The following is a 21,701-nucleotide window of genomic DNA, read 5'->3' as shown; positions in this document are numbered from 1 at the left end:
GGAAAGAAGCCATGACAAAGGAAACTTATGCCCTGATTGTCAATGATACTTGGGATGTAGTTGACTTACCCCATGCGAAGAAAAATTTACTTTGCAAATGGGTGTATAAGGTGTGTTGACACTCCCTAAAATAAATTATTTTAAACGATTTGAAATAATTAAATTCTATAAAATTCATACAAATATATATATGTAAATAAAATGGTTTTAAATTATCCTAGGTTAATCTTACTACTTATAATTTTTAGATGATACATGAGAATAATTTAGTCTTACTTAACACTTTGTTAGGTTACTTTTGTCTGAATTAGTAGTTCATATTTTGAGTCATCGATTTATAACCAAGTCATTTTATTTTATCTCGATAGAATTAAAAAAAAAGCTTGTTGATAAATTCATTTTATATTAACCTTAGTCTATTCGTTTAATTCTATTCAAAAGACAAGGTGTTGGTCCTACTCTGCATCAGCCCAATCGTCCCTAAATTGAAACCAGCCCTATGTAATTATTCCTAGAAAAGGCCCACTCCCAGCCCACTTCTCCCTAACCCAATCTCATAAGATCAAAATTCAATCCAATTTCTTATATCCAATTAACCGACCCGCGTCAATCTCTCTTCTTCCTCGCGTGGCCATATGCCAAGTCCAAGGAAGAAACCCAGGCGCGTGAGCAACGAGGGCAAGCGTAACGGGAAAGCGAGGAAAATCAAGCCGGTATACTCCAACTTTGTTTTCTTCCTCAAAGCGTTCTTTATCGTCTGATATCGCAGCACGCAAGAACCGTCCTTGGAATAACGGGAAAGTGAAGGTTGTTTTGTGTATTAGCTCGTCTTGTCCAGTCGCCGCCCACAACAAGGTAAACAACTCGTAATCTTTGGTTTCTCTTTTTGAGTTGATTTGATGGGTAGTTCTTCCGAGATCCTAAGATGAGTTTCTGCGATGTGTTCAATTTATGTTTTTCCCTTCATTTTTTTTAATGTTAGTATGTGTTTTTTTTCTTAGTGGTTTAATACTTGCTTAAGCTCATATCGCCGACCATGTCCTCTTCTATTGCGCGATTGTCATGCTTGCCTCAAGCTTGAATTAATCATGTCAATCACCTTGACTCAGTTCACTGAAGTAATTTTCCCATTTTGGCTACATATTCATTAGTTTGAAGAAGTTTATCTCCTTATTTCCCAATGTATTTTCAAGTGGTTATTTGAGGTCACATTAACATGACGAGTGTGTTCTTAGTCGTTTCATCCTGTTAGCTTCAATAGAATAAAAACTTTTTTCATGAATTTGTGCTCAACGGTGTGGCCTCTCTTTTTTTGGGGGGAAGGGTCTGACTTGTGCTATGATATTTCTGCTTGCATATTTGTTTAGTTAGGCCAAATCTTTTATCGTGTTTTGCTGGTCCTATGCCTCAAAAGTTCTGTTCTTTCTTATTTCATTTTGCTACTGGTAGTACTGTTTTTCTTTAGAATAAGATGAAAATGTATATTGTATTATCGATTATTAGTTTGGTGCTAATGCTCGTTTTCCTCCCGTTCTCAAACCCTCGTGGTTCAACTGCCTATTTAGTTTCTATAATTTTTGGGATTGGTGTTGTTGACACATATTCTGCCTCCATATCTGATGTTTCTCCCCCCTTAATGTGTCTATACGTTTTTCATCCTTTGTTTGCTGCAAAACTTTGGCGTTAAATCAAGTTGTATGAAGTGATAAGTCGGTATGTTAAGATCTTTGTAGTAATTTAGTTCGAGATATCATGTAATTTTAGGCTATTATATATTAATCCCCGGCCAATGTCTTTCTCTTTGTTGATATGTTTTGTATAAAGTTTTTACTAATATCATGTATTTTCTTCTTTAATTGCTTAAATGTGTCTGAATACAATATGCATCCTCCTGAGCTATTTTGAGTTTATTTGTCTGCTAGGAAGAAAAGTTTTTGTTTATGTATGCATTACTTTGTTATAATAAAATTGATTTTGGTTGTTTATAATTTCTGGGATTTTTAGTTTTTTTTATTGGTCTTATATTGTTTCATCCTTGAGTTGGGAAATACTAATTTATGATAGGAGGAATCCGCTGTGAAATGTTGACCCGTTTGCATCATGTTGATCATCGTTGTCCCGTAATAGTTTATATGCTTATTGCTGGAAATTTTTGCTTATCATTTTAATTAGTCCCTTTTACCTGTATATCCCCTCTATCTCTAAGTCACAATAGCCTTGTTCATTAATTAAAATTGGTATTAATTTATTGTTTTCTGCATATTTTGAGTTATGTGCAAGTTTATGACACATATATTTTGCGTCTTGATTTTCCTTTCATGGGGTTTATTAGACAAGTTAGGATTTGGAATTTCACATATTATGTTTTGTTCACCAAATTTGCTACTACCATTTAATTTTATGAGTGGTGACGTGTTTTGGCAAATTTTAATGGATTGTATCATGGGGTGGATCCTCTGAATTATTGTCCCTTCATAATGTTTGGCAGTTGAGATAACGGAACATGATCCCTCCCTTAGTTTTTTTCTATACATATTATTATATTCATTAAATAATGACTTGTTACCTATATATTTCATATATTCATTCTTGTTACATGTGAGCGTCGATGGAATCTTTTGGATCCAAATCTCCTATGCATTTCGGGTTGCTTAAAACCCAAACTTCATTATCGCAAATCGGCCATATTCTTTAAAATTTGAGTTAGGTTCATCGGAAATCGGCGCACAGGTCCCGAAGTTGCAAGGTCAAGAAGTAGGAGATTTGAAGAAGTGGTCCAAATTATCATGGAAATATTGTATTTTATTTTTCTGTGGCCCAAGTCCTTTTGTATATTATTATCTTAGTAGTTTAGGACAGATACAAATCAAATAGGCCCAAGGCCTAAAGCAAAAACAAAGGGATCCAAATATCGATTCACGTGCACAGAAATCGAATTTGGACTCGACCCTCTCTTTTTCTCTCTCTCACTTTACTGCTTATTTACTTGTGTTATTAATTGCCGTTAGTTTTAGGGTTAAAAAAGTTCAAAATACCTCGTAAGATGCCTTTATGTTTTAACTATCTTAACTAAATCGACCGTCTCTAAATAGACGTAAAAATGATAAACAAATAACATTTGCGAAATAGGCAACTCATTAGATAATAGATTGATTTTGTCCCATCTTTTGGAAAGAATTTTAAATGAATTCAAAATCTGATTAGTTTTAAAATAATAAAATTTGCAAGTTAGGTTTCTCGCTATGTTTAGTTTCATTTATCAAGTTAAAATTATTTTTAGTAATATAATTTAGTTGCCGTAAAATCACAAGTTGGTGAATATATTAGGTGTCGTAAAACCTTTCTAAAATATAAATGAGAATCCCCGAACCTCCTCCCCCTCCAAAAAATCTTTCAATTTGGTTTTCCTATTTTTGATCAAATGGAAAAATAATTTTTTTGATTTTTCTCCAAAAATTAAGTGACGACTCTAAAAAGTTAAAAACATAAAATATAATATTTTCTGAAACTTAGTAAAACAAGGTGAAGTTGAAGTCAAATGGGACACTTGAGAAAATAAAAGCAAGGTTGGTTACACGGGGGGAACATACAGAGGAAGGGGATAGATTTTACTAAATTCTTTAGCCATGTCGTGAAGATAACAACTAATCGATGGGGATATTCCAACATGATGTGAACAATGCTTTCCGACATGGCGATTTAGATGAAATGATATTTATGAAGTTTTCCCGTGATTTTGAAAGCCCTTGTCCTACTGTTGTCTGCAAACTCAAAAAATTATTATATGGACTTTGGCAGGGTTCACGCCAATGGTATTCTAAATTGACCTCGACACTCAATTTCAAGTGTCATAAACACTCTTATTATGATTATTCTCTGTTTTCTAAATAAAATGGGTTTGCTATCATTTTGTTGGCAGCATATGTTGACATTTTTTTGACAGCAAATGATGTTGATGACATACATGCTATTAAGGGGGGTTTTTTTATGCTGAATTCAAAATCACAGACTTGGAAAATTTACATTATTTTTTGGGGATTGAGGTACTCCATAAGCCTCATGGGATAATTCTGATTCAGCGGAAGTTTGCAATGGAATTATTGACAGAGTTTGATTGCCTTCATCTTCGACCAGTTCCTTTATCCTTTGGATCCATCTAATCTATTAAAAGCTGGAGAGGGTGTTTTATCACCTAATCCTAATTTATATCGAAGGTTGATTGGAAAGCTTAATTTTCTTACACATATGTATCCTGATTTATTCTTTTCTGTGCAACATTTGAGTCAATATATGCAACAACCACGCTAACCATAACTTGATGCTGCAATCCATGTCATTCTCTATGTTCTTCTGGGTCCAAGGCTTGGTTTATTCCATCGTATTCCCCTTCTTTCAAATTACTCTCTTTTTGCGATGATGATTGGGAGACCTGCCCAGAAAGTCGTGGTTCTATCAGTGGGTTCTTTTTTACTCTTGGAGGGAATCCTATATCTTTGAAATCAAAGAAACAACCCTCTATCTCTCTTTTTTCGGTTGAGGCCGAGTATCGCTCTATGCTTCCAGTTGTTGCTGAAATCACTTTGGCTTGTTCGTTTACTCGAAGATCTCTCTGTTCATCCTTCATTGCCTGTTTCTGTTCATTGAGATGGCCAAGTTACTATACATATTTTCAAGAACCCTGTTTTTCACGAATGCATCAAACATGTAGACATCGACTGTCATTTTGTTCGGCATCAATTCTTAGCCTAACTCTGGTCCTGCTCACCGGAATATTTTGGGCACGCTAGGTTTGCTATCCGCACCCTCCACCCCGAAGGGCGGTATTGAACAACAATATGATAATGATAAGGCGGACACTAACAAGGTTATCCTCTGATTCAGACCTTAATTTATTATACTAATTTATCAATTTCACTATTATTTTGGATTTCGATGACTTGAATTACCTCTAGTAGTTATATCTTTAAAAGGCATAAAATATCATATTTGTTATCCCCTTAGGCGTTTGATCATGCGATTTCATATTATTATACGAAATTATGAAATAAAAGGAAATGTGATTTCATATCATGACATGAAATTATGAAATCGAAGGGTATGCGATTTCATGCTGATTTTATTTTATAATTTCATCGCGCGATGAAATTCTAGATTCTCAAACAATCATGATTTGAAAATTTCAAATTATGATTTGAGATTTTTCAAATACATAAATTAACCCACAAGTTTATATTTTGTAAAAATAACACATATTTAATTTATATATATATCTACTAGCCATTCGTTTCATATATTAATACAACTTATAATTCATATCATTTCTTTTTAAGCCATTTATATCTCTATAACATTTATTAGCTCCAGTATAAAGTTATTTTTTATTTCCAATCCATACTTAATTTACTATTTATATTCACAAAATTCATTACTTTTTTATTAAATTTATTACTATTTCATTCAAATCAATGATTCATCATAATAAGAATTTCATAATTATATTGAGTGGACGAGACTAATCACTTTGGCATTTATTTGCAAAAATAATTTCTTTAGCTACTAATTCAATTTTTTTGTATTGAATTAAGGTTTGACCAGTAAATGTTGTATTCTTTAGGATAGCTTTGTAATATAGTATAGTGCGATTTCATAAACTTTTATTTGGTAAGATAGTATAAACAATTGGGACAATTTTGATAGTTTTATAACTTATGGAGGTTGTATGTTTATGAAAAAACATATAACTTAGAAAGTCTAAATCGTATGTCCAAACAAAACTTCAAAATCATCTCATAATTACATATTATAATTTCGTATCGCATGACCAAACAAACCCTTAGTTTTTCTATTTTATATCTAATCGGCATAAGAATCACAGGTAGCTCTATAATAGTGAGTACAAATATTTAGGAATACAATATTTCTTTTTGAAACTCTTTAATTTTATTGAAAGATAACTATGTGAAATTGAACAAAAATGTCTCCGTTTAATAGTTTGGTCAAAGATATTTTTACTGTTAATAATTTGGTTCAAAATGCCCCTGTTACTAATAGTTTAGTCTAGAAATAATATATTTATTTTTAAAAAAAAATAACATTTTTGATCCCTTAAGTAACGATGTGGGTGTTTCTGATAAAACTTACTAGTAGCAAAGACATTTTTAAAACTAAATTATGATGACAAGCTAGAGCATTTTAGACCAATTGACCAATCTATTAACAGGGTTATTTTGTTCAATTTCACATAGTTTAAGAATATTGTTTTTTTAAAAAAAATTATTACCCCCTCCCCTCCTGCCATTTATTATTCAATTCTTAACTACACACTTATACACCACATAAATCGTCTTCAACTATTTTAAAGTAAAACTATTTTTTTCTTAAATTTACAGATGACAAACAAAGTATAATTCACTCTCTTGAGAGAGTTAGAGGTTAAAACAATTTCAGCAAGAAGTCCGAAACAATGGAAGAAAGTAGCCTAGACAATTTTGGTTAGACAAGATATGTTGCACCAACCTGCAAAGACAAATGTACTTAATAGCATAGTGAGGATAATGGTACAACCGATATGCAACAAGCAACACTATGGTTTTAAAAAATGGAGTAACTGAGGCTCTAATTAAATTTTGGGGACAACATTTGTATGTTATGTTTTTTTATTTAGTTATTTATAAGGAAATTAGATAAATTTCATGCTCTATGCAACAATCTTCTGATTGTAATTATCATTTCATTTAGTATGAAGCAACAAATTAGCGATGAAGTTTAATTAATGGCACATTCAACTTTTAATACTAAGTCATTGGGCTCCTGCAAAGCATGAGCAACTTTCCACTAGTTTTATAGATATAGAACATGATACAACAATTCAATTGATAAATTATTTTTAAAAAAGTTATAATCCTAAACCAAATAACAAAAGAAGTTTGGTTCAATTAAATATTTTGATTTAATTATAATAATGCATATGATAAGGTTTGACAACATTTGAGTTGAATTTGAAAAATAATCCAAAGCTAAAATCGAAAAGAGATATGAATGTTCGTTTATTTAAATGAGAAAATAATATAAACAATTAGATCAGATATTATTAATGAAAATCATAGCAACTTACATGATTGTAATATTATTAAAATAAAATAAAAGGCAAAACAGAAATTCAACATCTCAATAATATAAATTTGAACTTTCTAGGACCCTAAACCTTATCCTTGAACCTAAACCCTGAATTTTGATTCTAGCGCCGAATATTGATTTTGACCATGACCCTGACTTGATTCTGAACTCTAAAAACTAAATCCTAAAACCTGAATTGAAACCCTCAACCTGGATTTGATAACCTAAGATAACTTATGAGTGATTTCATTCAAACTTAACACTCCACAAGATTCACATTCCAATTAGGATGACACAATTGATTGGTTCAAACGGTAGTGCATAGTAAAACTAGCAACATTCAACCATTCTTCAAACTTGGACACTTCATCTTCATTAAGTTGCTCAATTGATTCCCACCAACCTTTCTGTCTAGTTTCTGTCATTTGGTCAAGATAATTTGTTCGATCAATTTCAATTTTTTCTTGGATGTCAAGTTCTTCAAGCTTTTTTTCGAGTTGATTCACCGAATTTCGAGCAAAAATCATGGCCAGGTGAGTTTCATCACTTAACTGCATATCAGGATTCTGAAAACGAGAAATGACTGCATCAACTGTAGGATGAAAATATGAATGAGGCTTACCAGTAGGAGAAAACACTATTATTCCAATGTCTACATCAAATTTTTTTACGAGATTATTCGCTGCTTTGAACAAACCATTACGGCGCTTTGAAAATGAACTTAACAAGGCCTTTTCATTTTCTATTTTTTTCATTGGTATCTTTTGACGTCCTTTAGTCTTCTTATTCTCCATGGCTAATTGATAAAACACGATTTATGAAATGCTTTTAGTAAATGATACTTATGAGAAGACGATATCGCGACTATTTATATACATTAAATTTTTTATCAAGTGGCACATAACTAAATTTCTATTATAAATAAAAATAATATCTTCATTATAGATAAAATTAGTAAGGGAAATCAATTTTATAATTTATTAACTTGTAGATAGAAATTTTTTGTGTAAAAAGCAAATCAAAGTTTCCATTTGCATTAACAAAAATAAACCTTAAATGTAATCATAATTAAAAAAAATGTTAATATAAAAGTAATCTAAAAACCATAATAGGAAAATATATTAATATAAAATTAAAGTTAACATTTAATGGTAACAGAAAAATATGTCAATATAAAACTAAATCTGAAATTTAACCATAATAGGAAAATAAGTTAATATAGATCTTATTCTAAAGTTTAACCATAATAGGAAAACATGTTAATAATTACACCATAATTGAAAATATATTAATATAAAATTAAATCTAAAGTTTACCCATAATAGGAAAATATATTAATATAAAGCTAAATCTAAAGCTTAAACCATAGTAAAAAAAAAAGTTCATATAAAACTAAATCTGAAATTTAACCATAATAGGAAAATAAGTTAGTATAGATCTAATTCTAAAATTTAATCATAACAGGAAAATATTTTAATAATTAAAACAAATATAAAGTTAAACCATAATATGAAAATATAATAATATAAAATTAAATCTAAAGTTTAACCATAATGAAAAAATATGTTAATACAAAACTAAATCTAAAACTTAACCATAATAAGAAAATATGTTCATATAAAACTAAATCTAAAATTGAACTATAATAGGAAGATATGTCAATATATAACTAAATCTAAACTTTAACCATAATAGGAAAATATATTATTACAGAACAAAAATCTGATGTTTAACATAATAGGAAAATATATTAATATAAAACTAAATCTAAAATTTAACCATAACAGGGAAACATATTTGTTGACACCTAAATTTTGGTCCGCCTCGATAGGTAATTAACTAGCAAGCTTCTCGAGTTTAAATAATTTATTTTATAAATTTGTGTGTGTGTGTGTGTATATATATATATATATAATGAAAACAACAGTAACAAATAAATTTTGAATTGCGAGTTATTTTAAATAAGGTTTGACGTTGTCTCTATTGTTTTTAACTATCGTATTATCTTGCATATTTATTCTTATGATCATTTCAATTTTACGAATATTTAAAATCGGAAAAAGTATAATAGTGATAGTATCATTTTGTTGACGAATATTTGTTTAAGCATTTTAGCTCATATTTTGAAATATTAGTTTATTTTCAAAATAATTATTTTATTTTGTTAACCTTAAGAAGCTTTTTAGTTTTGATTAATTCGTCTTATCTAATCAAATTGACCGTCTACAATTTTAGTTTGACTAAAATGGTAGCATTTAGCTAAAAGACTAAGTTTGGGTCTTCCTTAGATTTTCCGCAGCCCAAAACTCTATCCCCGGCCCAATTCCCTCACAATCCAACTAAAATATAAAAATTCACTTCACCTTTATTTTATTTCCTTCTTCAAGCCCAACTTTTTTACTCCCATTCAGCTAAGCCCAACAACGCAACCCGACCCATCCGTCTTTTCCCTCTTCTTCTTCGTCTTCTGTTTTAACGTGTGAGAAACGCGTGATGAGACAGCTATTCACGCCATCTTCATGGCGTTTCGCTAGACAACAACGTCAACGGCAATGCGAGAGAGAAGCTCTAGATGATGATGATACACGGCGTCAACGTAAAAGCTGCTATCGTTCCTCTCTCTTCGTTCCATCTTCTGGCTCAACTTTGGGCGAATCTCTGCATATTTTGTACGTTTCCAGCAAGAAATGCGTCCTTCGCAGGACAGGTGGAGTGATCTCCAAAATTTGTTGTCCTTCGCTCGAGATCGCACGACTCTTGTCCCTTTCCGTTGGGAAATTGTACACGGTTCGTACAGAATTTCATCCTGCTCATCCTAGTAATCCACAAAAACAGGTATACCATTTTATATTCATGAGTAGCTAAATTAATTTATTCCTGAAAATCTCTTGTTAATTATAATTGTTTATCATGTTTGAATAATGTTATAATAACCATCTTTAGAAAGTTTGCTACAGAAATATTCTTCGAATAAGTATGCCCAGACTATGCCATCCTAAGGTTGAAACCGGTAGGCAGAGAAGGCCGTTTAGGGGAGTAAACAAAGTTGAGGCGCTGTTAGGGTAACTAATCAAAGAAGAAAGCTGTAGTAGTGACCAGACGAGATGATTATTAAATCATTATTTTTGCATAATAAGCAAGTATAATTTATTAAGAGGTTGGAAGGAATAAAGTTTTAGTGAAAAATGAAAATAATAAAAATGGAAACATACCTATTAGACGATAATGTTGATTATAAGATATTACTACTCTATATACTAAAAAATTTGAATACTGATATAAAAAGAGAAATTTATAATAAATTATTAACATATGAGATAATAGAAATAACAACCCAAGGTTGGACTGAGTTAACCATACAAAGTATACAAGATGAGCTTTATTATGACATGTATGATTTATATGATGATTTAGATATTGGAGATTAAATATGACTGAATATTGGCTAAGACGATATGGTAGAAATTATAGGTTAAAAAAGATTAAATATCCAGATAAATTAAGTAGACTTTTTAAAATATTATATAAAAAATTATGATGAAGAAAAATACTAAAATGGAAAGAACCAAGATAGATAAAAAGGTAAGAAAAATATGGAAAAAATTAAGACCCTTGTATATAGAATATGAACTATCGAAACTAGTCAAAACAGACAATGGTAAAAAATATCAATTGATAAATATAATTTCGAAAACAGAATACAAATATGTTCACTATTTGAAAAAACAGTATGAACAAAGAAATTTATAAACAACAATTAATAGAAAAAATAATGGAAAAAATAACTGAGAAAGAACAAGAATTACAACATAGAAAAAATAGGTTAGAAGAAAATATATTAGCAGGAGTATGTAATAAATCAATACTAGCACAAAGAAAAGATATATTAATGTTAGAATTAGAATTAGATTGTCTTGAATATGAATTACAACATAATATAATACATAGATCATAATGAATAAAGAAGAGTTTGCAATAGACGAAAAAACATATGAAAACCAAGATGGAATGATAATAAAAATAGTATTTTCAAATTTAGGAAGAAGATACAAGAGAATAGGAAATAACTTATACTTAATGCTAGAAAAAGAAACAGCAAAATTAGAAGATAGTTTAACAGCTATGGTAAGAATAACAAAAGAAAATGAAGAAATAGATAAATCAAGAGAAATTGAAAAAATAAAAACACAAGCAAAACAAGAAGTACAAAATTTATAAGAAATAAAAAATACAAGAATAAGTGAATTAGAAAAAGAATTAGCTAGGTTAAAATTATTATATGAAAATAAACAAAAACAAAAAGATAAAGAGCTAGAATTAACAAATGAAATAAAACAAATGGAACAGAAACTAAATGAAGATCTAAAAGATCTAAATGAAGATATTGAAGTAAATGAAATAGACGGAAATGAAAATGACCAACAATCAGAAATAAGTGATATAAGTGAAACATATACAGAAATTCTAGAACAGATAAATAAATCAAAAAAATTAGAAATAAATGCAGGAGATATGAATAGGCCTAGTATGTCAAGAGTTAAAACCCCAGATAATAGTCCCAGAAATAGTCCTAGAGTTAGTCCTAGGAGAACACCATCAACTTATTATACAAAAAGCTATCAACAATCAGACAGAAATAATGCAATATGGAACAGTAGACTAAATAAAAATTGGACACCTAAACCAGCAAATGAACAATACAATTTCTTAGATTTAGATTGTGTCGCAAATATAAATAAAACAATATTGTTATGGATAGGAAATATGTCTAAACAGTTAATAGATAACAAAATAGAAACAGCGAAAACACCAAGATACATAGAAAGAACATTCATAGGAACAGCAAAATTATGGATAGAAAATCTACCCCCAGAAAGTTTAGAAGTACTTAGAAATGATAAGAAAATGGATGGATCCCCATCAGCAACAAATATAGAAATACTAGATAAATATGAATCAGCAATAAGAAATGAATTTGGAGGCATGACTACAGATATAAGAGAACAAAATAGAGAAAAAATAATAAATAGACAACTTATGACAAAATTAGCTATATGTAAAATGTGTTACTTAGAAGAATATACTTGCGCATTTAAAGAATATTATTACAAAGCTAAATACAATTTAGACGAAGCAAAAGAAATAAGAAAACAATATTATACAAAATTACCAGAACCATTTAGTACAAATGTGATAAAGGATTGGAATAATGAAGGAATGGTAGATACTTTAGGATCTAGAATAAAATTTTTAAATCAATGGTTCATACAACTATGTGAAAACCAAAAAGAAAAATTTAAAATGGAAAAAGTATTAAATAAAAATTTATCATGTTGCAAAAATAAAATGGCACCACAATTTGGATGCACAACTAAAAAACAAAAATCTAAAAGATATAAAAATTATAGAAAAAACAAAACTATATATAAATATAAACAACCAAGACGAAGGTATTATGTAAAAAATCATAAAATAAAAAGACCATACAGACCAAAAAGAAAAATATCCCAATGTACTTGTTATTATTGTGGAAAGATAGGACACATAGCTAAAGATTGTAAATTACCCAAAAATCCAAAGAGAAAACAAATAGCAGAATTAATTATAGACAATGAAAAATATATGCAAATAGAGTACATAGATTATGAATTAAGTGAAAATGATAGTATATATGAAGTATCAGACATAGAAACTGAGAATGAAGAAGAAAATATTAACATAGATTACAACGAAACAGATGAAGAAATATAATGTCTGAAAATGAAATAAAAATAATATCTAAGGAAGAATATCAAGATGAAGAATCATCAGAACAGAAAATTATATTTGATAATACGATATTTGAACAAATAAAAGGAAAAGAATTAGATTTAAGTGTTGAAAAAGTACTAGAAATACCTATTTTAAGAAATTGGTTTAAAAGACAAAAAGAAGAATACTATGTAGTTAGTCAAAATGAACATATCATAGATTGTAAATACACAAGAGGAAAAGCATATATACCTATAATAAATAAAAGAATGATAAACAAAGAAATACAAGATATAAAAGCTAAAACACCAATAAAATATGTACATTTAGGAGGAACAGAAATATTAATAAAAGTCTGCTTTAGAGAAGGAATAGATACACCTATAGAAATATATTTAGCAGATGATAGAATTGTACACCCTATAGAAAAAAGCATAATTAGTGCAGTAAAAGGAAACTTAATATATCAAAAATTTAAGTTTACAATAAGTGCTAATTATACAGTATCATTAACAGATAAAAATATAGATAGATCATTAGTTCTATATTGGAAAATGTCTGGAATAGAACTAGCACCAGGGAGCAAATTATTTACAGCAAGATGTAAAAATTTATATATATTAACAACAAAGCATAAAATAACAGCAAGAAATAAAATTAATAAAATAAAAATAGAAAATCCTTTTGAAAAATAATTACTGTAATAGACAATAATGACTATAGCTATAAAGAAATTGATATAGAAGAAAATTTAGAGATAGTAAAAGAAAGATTAAGCACTTCAAGCGTACCAAATACATTGACAAGAGCTACCTCATCAAGGATGGGTACATCTAAAAGAAAATATGAAATTCCACAAAGCTTATTAGATAAAGAAGAAATAACACCATATCATTATTTCATAACAGGAATAATAGACCAAAGAAAATATAAAATATTAATAAATACAGGACAAGAAGAAAATTATATAACAAGAGAGTTAGTATTAGAAGAAGAAATTATAAGAACAGGACATACATGCCCTGGACTACCTAGTGAGATAGTGAACACGAATGAAGAAACAACAGAAAAAGAAATAATTATAGGAGGAATACCCTTAGTAATACAATTTAAAATATACCAAGGAAATCATAATATTACATTAGGAATAAAATGGTTAGAAAAAGTCAAACCATACAATATAGAAAATGAACAATTAACAATAACTTGTCAAAATAAGAAAATAATTATAAAAAGGACAAAATGATTAATGAAAATATTTATACTTGCAAAAATTATAGTAGAAGGATATCACAACAGATATTATACCCCTATGATAGATACAGGAGCAGAAGCGAATATATGTAAATATAATTGCTTACCAGAAGATAAATGGGAAAAATTAAAAACACCTATGGTAGTAACGGGATTTAACAATGAAGGAAGTATGATTAAATACAAAGCAAAAAATATAAAAATACAAATATGGGATAAAATACTAACGATAGAAGAAATGTATAATTTTGAATTTACTACAAAAGATATGTTATTAGGAATGCCATTTCTAGATAGATATTATCCACACATAATAACAAAAACACATTGGTGGCTTACTACACCATGCGGAAATAAGATAGGAGCAAAAAGAGTAAATAATAAACAACGAAAAACTATGGAATGGATAAAAGGAAGTGAAAAGATAAACCAAGAAATGGAAAATATAAATAATAAACAAATAACGCAATTAGAAATTATTATATTTGCTATAGACAAAGTCAAATTAATTAATGAACAACTAGAACAATTATATAGTGAAGATCCATTACAAGGATGGGAAAAACATAAGACAAAAGTAAAAATTGAATTAATAGATGAAAATAGTATAATAACACAGAAACCATTAAAATATAACTTTGATGATCTAGAAGAATTTAAAATACATATAAATGAATTGTTAGAAAATAATTACATACAAAAAAAGCAATAGTAAACATACAAGTCCAGCATTTATAATAATAAAACACAGTGAACAAAAAAGAGGTAAAAGTAGAATGGTCATAGATTATCGTAATCTAAATGCTAAAACTAAAACATACAATTATCCGATACCAAACAAAATACTAAAAATAAGACAAATACAAGGATATAATTATTTTAGCAAATTTGACTGCAAATCAAGATTTTACCACCTAAAACTAGAAGAAGAATCCAAACAATTAACAGCATTCACAGTACCGCAAGGTTTCTATGAATGGAATGTTTTACCTTTTGGATATAAAAATGCACCTGGTAGATTCCAACATTTTATGGATAACTGTTTTAACCAACTAGAAAACTGTATTGTATATATAGATGACATATTGCTATATTCTAGAACACAAGATGAACATATAAGATTATTGAAAAAATTTATACATATAGTAAAAAATACAGGTATAAGTTTGAGTAAAAGAAAAGCAGAAATTATGAAATCACAAATAGAATTTCTAGAAATACAAATAGATAAAAATGGAATAAAAATGCAAACTCATATAGTACAAAAAATAATTACTATTGATGAAAATATAGATACAAAAAAGAAATTACAATCCTTTCTAGGATTGGTAAACCAGGTAAGAGAATATATACCAAAATTAGCAGAACATTTAAAACCATTACATAAAAAACTTAAAAAGATGTAGAATATCATTTTGATAATAAAGATAAAAAACATATAAAAATTATTAAGGATCTATGTAAAAAATTACCAAAACTATATTTTCCCGATGAAAATAAAACATTTACTTACATTGTTGAAACAGATTCGAGTGATCATAGTTATGGAGGAGTTTTAAAATACAAATATGAAAAAGAAAAAATAGAACACCATTGTAGATATTATTCAGGATCTTATACAAAAGCACAAATAAAATGGGAAATAAATAGAAAAGAATTATTCGCATTATATAAATGCTTATTAGCATTTGAACCATATATTGTTTACAATAAATTTATTGTAAGAACAGATAACACACAGGTAAAATGGTGGATAACAAAAAAAATTAGAAGATTCAGTTACAACAAAAGAAATAAGGAGATTAGTATTGAATATATTAAATTTTACATTTACAATTGAAGTAATTAAGACTGACAAGAACCTTGTTGCAGACTACCTATCAAGAAAAAGGAACTCAAACTGAACAAGATACAATAGAAGAAATAGTCAAAGCAATTACTACACTTTCTACGAAGGTGGACAATATGGGAAAAGAGTTACAAAATCTGAAAGCTAACAGTCAGCAGCATGACTCTAAAAATGCGGAGCTACGTCGTTCGGCGGATGATAAAAAGCCAGAACTAGAAGGAGACGTTGGGAAACTCCATAAAACCCATGACAATGTTTGTTTAAATGCAGCTACAGCAAGCACATCTACAACAAAAGGAGCCAGTGGAATAAGATATACAAATTTAAATATGAACAAAATCTTCGATAAACCATTTATTCCAAAGAACCAAAAAGACTCATTATTTATACCACCACACATACATACTTACTCAGAAAGTTTAAACCAAGATAAAAAAGCCTACAACCACTGTTAGGCGGCCTCGCTGTTTTGAACCCTCTGCACACATGAGGAAGCAGATTGTGCCTAACATTGGAGAGCAACATAAGTGAAGTTTTTTTTTTTTAGTATTCTCTTTATTCCCCATGTGTTATCCCTATCCCTTTAGTTATCTTTAGATTGATGTAATAAATAGAAATTATTTCAATAATTGAAAGTCGTTTTATTGTCTAACTCTAAACTCCAAATTGGCAAATAAGGCTTGAATTAATTATTGTGCATCACTTATGTGTCGCTTAGGCCTACCTCTGGCTCAACGAGGCTCTTTTGCATTTAGGTCGTTTATCTTAAATAACGTGTTTGATATCCCAATTTATGCAATGTTCTAACTTGGGCTTTATTTTGCTTTTATTTATTTTTATTTATTTTACCCTTTCCCAATGGTTGATCTGTAGACCATGGTTTATCACACGCAATCAAATGATTCATTTCCTCCTCTTCCCACTGAGAATTGCAAAGGAAAAAGTGAAAGGGACTAATGCTAAGGTTATGTGCAAAACTATTGGGGAAAAAAATGTCTTTCAGACAAGTTGGTATCAAACCTTGAGCAGAAAATAAAGAAGTTAGACGCATTGTTGTTGGACATGCGCGAGTGGGCAAAGTTGTTACTCTACGCCAATCCAACTTTGGAGACGAAAATGGATATGTCACCTTTCGCAAGTCAAGTCACTCTCGAAAATAATATTCCTCCGGATTATTCTACCTCTCAAGGTCAACCGAGCTCCATTCAAATGCTTCTAAAGAACATCTACTTTCCAAATCACCCATATCCTCCGCAAACACCATGCATATGCTCCTAAACCTCAACATATTACTTTACACCAGCATTATCCCACTATGCAAACTCCTCAATACGAAACACCTCTGCACCAAGTTCCTTGGCATCATGCACCTCTCATGCCATTTCCAAAGCCTCCATATCAAATGTCTCTGTACCAAAGGCCTCCTATGCCATATCTTTTGGAACTACGTCAGACCTGATTCCCGTTTAGGAGGGGATACGTAGGCGCTCCTATGGAGTTCGGTCTTATAATAAATAAAACCTTTATTTTCCCCTTCTATTGATAATTGGGGAAGAATTTTTTCTCAAAAATTCCATCAAGATTTCTTCTTGCGCATCTCTATACTGGGGCAGAATTTTTGAGTAAACTCAAAAATTCCATCAAAAACATCTTCTCAACAACTGGGGCAAAATTTTGAGAGGATCTCAAAATTGCTAAAATCAAGACCGGGTAGAAATTTTTAAGAGAATCTCGAAAAATCCAACAGTCGAGCTACAATTACAACAGGTCAGAATAACAGAAGTTCTACACTGGGGCAGAAATTTTGAGAAAATCTCAAAATTTTTGACAATACTTCGAAGAGCATTCTATCAGACACCAAAGAAGCATGTTGTGCCAAATCATGGATACAGATCAACCTCCCCTTCAAACTAACTATTTTTCTTTGAATGTAGAAAATACAGGTACATATACAAAGACAGTTTCAACAATCAACATACCACTTTTGAGCCTGACAAATGACACTCGACCCTTCCAACAAGGCGAATGTCCAAGCTACTACATACCCTCATTATTCAATATGAAGTTGCACTATGCCTGAGATCTAGGTTTGCATGACTACATTATGCCCGAGATCGCACTATGCTCGAGAAATGCATCATAGCATGTGCCCGATAATGCATGTGCCCGAAAATGCATCATTGCATTGTGCCCGAAAAAATGCATCATTGCATTGTGCTCGAAGAAATGCATCATTGCATTGTGCCCGAAGATATGCATCATTGCATGTGCCCGATAATGCATGTGCCCGAAGAAATGCATCATTGCATGTGCCTGATAATGCATCATTGCATATGCCCGACAATGCATGTGCCCGAAGAAATGCATCATGGCATTGCGCCCGAAGAAATGCATCATTGCATTGTGCCCGAAGAAATCCATTATTGCATGTGCTCAATACTGCATGTGCCCGAAGAAATGCATCATTGAATGTGCCCGAAGAAATGCATCATATGATGTGCTCGATATTGAATGTGCCCGAAGAAATGCATCATCGCATTGTGCCCGAGACTGCATTGTGCCCGAAATTTGCATAAGCTCAATATTGCATCGTGCTCGAAGTTTACATGTGCCCAAATCAAATCAATTCATAAGTATCAACAGATGTCAAAAACAGATACGCTCTCTTTACTCATTACTGATATCCCAAAGGCGTCATCCTCCAAAGGCATCGTCTCTCTTGGCCTGCAGACTTCATGTCATGGCCTGAGGACTTATTTTATGCATATCATGTTCCTAAGGCGTCATAGTCTAAAGGCATCATCCTCATGACCTGCGGACATCATATCATGGCCTAAGGGTTTAATTTCTGTCTATCATGATCCGAAGGTGTCATAGTCTAAAGGCATCATCTTCATGGCCTGCAGACAACATTTTCATGACCTGAGGATACATTTCGCGTATCATGGCCCTAGACATCATAGCCTAATATATCATTTTGCATGGTCTTAAGGCAAACATTCATGGTCTATATGGGAAATTGCATCATGTTTACATTTACCGCTTATTTTGCTCTAATTACTCTACTACAAGTTACAGTTATGCAGATTACAGACAAAGTCGCCTTCTGAACGGCTGTTCCCTTGCTTACACACAAAGGCTCCGACAAATTCTTGGCTACTCGAACTATCGTTTCGCTATCATTCAGGCTACCATGAAGATATCTTCGGATTCAACTCACCACTGTGACCTACTGTCTCTTCATCTAGGCTCATCCGCCTTACAATGCGACATCTAGGCTCGTCCGCCTTACAATGCGACATCTAGGCTCGTCCGCCTTACAATGCGACATCTAGGCTCGTCCTCCTTACAATAGGGCATTTAGGCTCGTCCGCCTTATAATAGGACATTTAGGATCGTCCGCCTTAAAACGACATTTAGGTTTGTCCATCTTATAGGACATTTAGGCCGTCCACCTTAAAAGGGACATCTAGGGTTGTCCGCCTCATAGTACATTTATTCGTCCACTTTATAAAATATGTAGGCCGTCCACCTTAAAATGACACTTAGGCTCGCCCGCCTTAAAATGACGTTTAGAATCTCCTTACAACCAGATAGTTTCGTCTATATTATTATATATTTATAGTATCAAATCTATTGGAGTTTGACGTTATTCTTCAGAGATGGGTTTCAATCCTTCAAGAAGTTAAAGACTATCAAGGCTTGCACTACGTCTCAAACAGATACGCTTTTTATCACCTCTTGTCTATTTATAACTCATATTTTATCAGTATTGGTCATATTTTATCTATTTATAAGCTAACATTTTATCTAGAATTTGCAGATATGATCGATCGCCCTTGATTACAATTATCATGTTGTCCTCTATCACAACAACGACTCTATCAATCCTTTGCTACTCATACTCTGAACCGTGCTCAAATGCTGACATGTTGCTTCTCTATCACGCTCTTCTAGCCTCTATCTCTCTTTTCTCGCTACTCTAATCTTATCCATTCAAGCCGATATCGTGCCTTTCAAATACCTTAGCGCTCTTTCAACTTTTAAGAGTTTCATTTTCTCTTGAATCTAGAACTACACACGACCTGATTCTCGTATAACCAGAGATATGTAGGCGACTTAAAACCAAAGTCTCGGTCGTACCCTTTTTCAACTCTATATCGTTTCAATTGATCCAACTGACATCTCTCGTCGGTCGGACAAAATCGGCTAATAAGTAAACGTTGGTTGCCTGACAATTCATTCTTCATTCTCAATCAACCAAGGGGCAGCTGTTGACACCCAATTTTGACCGACCTTTGAACTTTTTTAGAAATCCGATTTGATTAAATACGTATTTTAAATTTTAGAATTTTTAGTCGACTTTGCTTGAAAATTATATATTTTAGTATGTTTTACTTTATAAAATTATCGTGAATATTATAATATTTTAAAATTATTAATGAATTTCAAATGTTTTAAAATTTAAATGATTTTCTCAATTAAAATGTTTTGGCTCTTCTTTATTTAAGGAAAATATATTGCTCTTCCTAATTCTTTCTTGCTTAAGTTTAGTAAAAAAATTTTAATAATTTGATTTTGCTCTTAAAATAAGAATAAGTTTAATTGATTTTCTTATTTTTAAATTTACTAATTTATTCTTACTTGTTTATATTTGATAATGAAATATATTAACATATTTTCTGATTTGGATATCCTTTAAAATAAGGAAAATTGTATTATGATTGATTCCTTGAAATATTTATTACCCTATTTGTTTCCCCCTCCTCTACTATATAAAAAGACTCATTTTATTCATTCAGACACTCATTCACTCTCAATCAAAAGAATTTCTCTCATCACTCTCTCTTCTCTCATTGCTCTCTTGCTACTTTAACAACACATTAATGTTCCGATAAATATTCAAGCGTTCTTCGCTATTTTGCTACTTTGTTTGAGTAAAAGGTGAATCAATTTGTTTTGCTTAACCGGTTTCAAACTTGAAGTTCAAGCTGAAGATTGATTGAAGAAAGATTTATTTGTTTATTTGAATGTATATATATATATATATATATTATTTTTGCCTATTTTATTTATTCAAATATTGTAACAATTGTAACTCTAAAAGATCATATATATAAATTTATTTGGGGGGTCGTCTAGGGGAGGGGGATTTATATGCTTACTTGTTTCATTAAATTTTTTAGAAATCATGCCTATAGGTTTGTCTTTAATCGCCTAGATTTAATATTTGTAGGTGTTATAATCTAATCAATTTTCAATTTGCTTGACGCTTTCGTTAATAAGTCTTAAAAAAATAATAACTAGATTCCATTAATTTTTTTAAATGTTAAAATCAAATTCTAATAATCTAGTAGGTTGTTAGATGTTAAAAATATATTATAAATTTTCATTTGTCTTATCACGTAGAAACTATGCCTAAGTATTAAGTTGTTCATATCATTTACAAAAGCATGCATATATGTTACTCCTTCTTTTGAACCCCTAGAAATCATGTCTATAGGTTTGTAAATAATCTTTAACAAAATTTGTTTGTGCATATTTGTGCCCTCCCCCTAAAATTAGTTAATATCATTAGAAATCCTATTTGTCCTCTTGAAGATTTCCGCATTCATTATGCAACATATTTTTTTTACTAAATTAGAATCATTTTATGCATTTAGCAAGTTACTTGGTTTTTAAAAATGTTTCATATCAAAACCTTGCAACATAATTCAATCTTCCTTTAAAA

At 30.6% G+C, this 21,701-nt stretch overlaps 1 protein-coding gene and 2 long non-coding RNA genes across 3 annotated transcripts; 2 read left to right on the top strand and 1 right to left on the bottom strand.

The window, feature by feature from the left end:
- Positions 1 to 590: 590 nt before the first annotated feature.
- On the top strand, positions 591 to 2,969 carry LOC138339160 (uncharacterized). The gene is made up of 2 exons (XR_011212183.1): positions 591 to 855; positions 2,731 to 2,969. It is a non-coding gene; the product is annotated as an uncharacterized lncRNA (long non-coding RNA).
- Positions 2,970 to 3,847: 878 nt separating this feature from the next.
- On the top strand, positions 3,848 to 6,837 carry LOC138339161 (uncharacterized). Its single transcript, XR_011212184.1, has 2 exons — positions 3,848 to 4,864; positions 6,390 to 6,837. It is a non-coding gene; the product is annotated as an uncharacterized lncRNA (long non-coding RNA).
- A 563-nt stretch (positions 6,838 to 7,400) lies between these two features.
- Positions 7,401 to 7,910, bottom strand: LOC101243751 (agamous-like MADS-box protein AGL62). The gene has a single exon (XM_004248853.1). It carries the CDS (start codon positions 7,908 to 7,910, stop codon positions 7,401 to 7,403), a length of 510 nt encoding a protein of 169 aa, XP_004248901.1.
- Between the last annotated feature and the right edge of the window lie 13,791 nt (positions 7,911 to 21,701).

The sequence above is a fragment of the Solanum lycopersicum genome, chromosome 10 (assembly GCF_036512215.1).
Source record: "Solanum lycopersicum chromosome 10, SLM_r2.1".
Classification (NCBI taxonomy): Eukaryota; Viridiplantae; Streptophyta; class Magnoliopsida; order Solanales; family Solanaceae; genus Solanum; species Solanum lycopersicum.
This window is presented reverse-complemented; position numbering and strand designations above follow the sequence as displayed.

Excerpts from the sequence above, each read along its gene's own strand:
- LOC101243751 (XM_004248853.1), bottom strand. The coding sequence starts at position 7,910 with ATGGAGAATAAGAAGACTAAAGGACGTCAAAAGATACCAATGAAAAAA.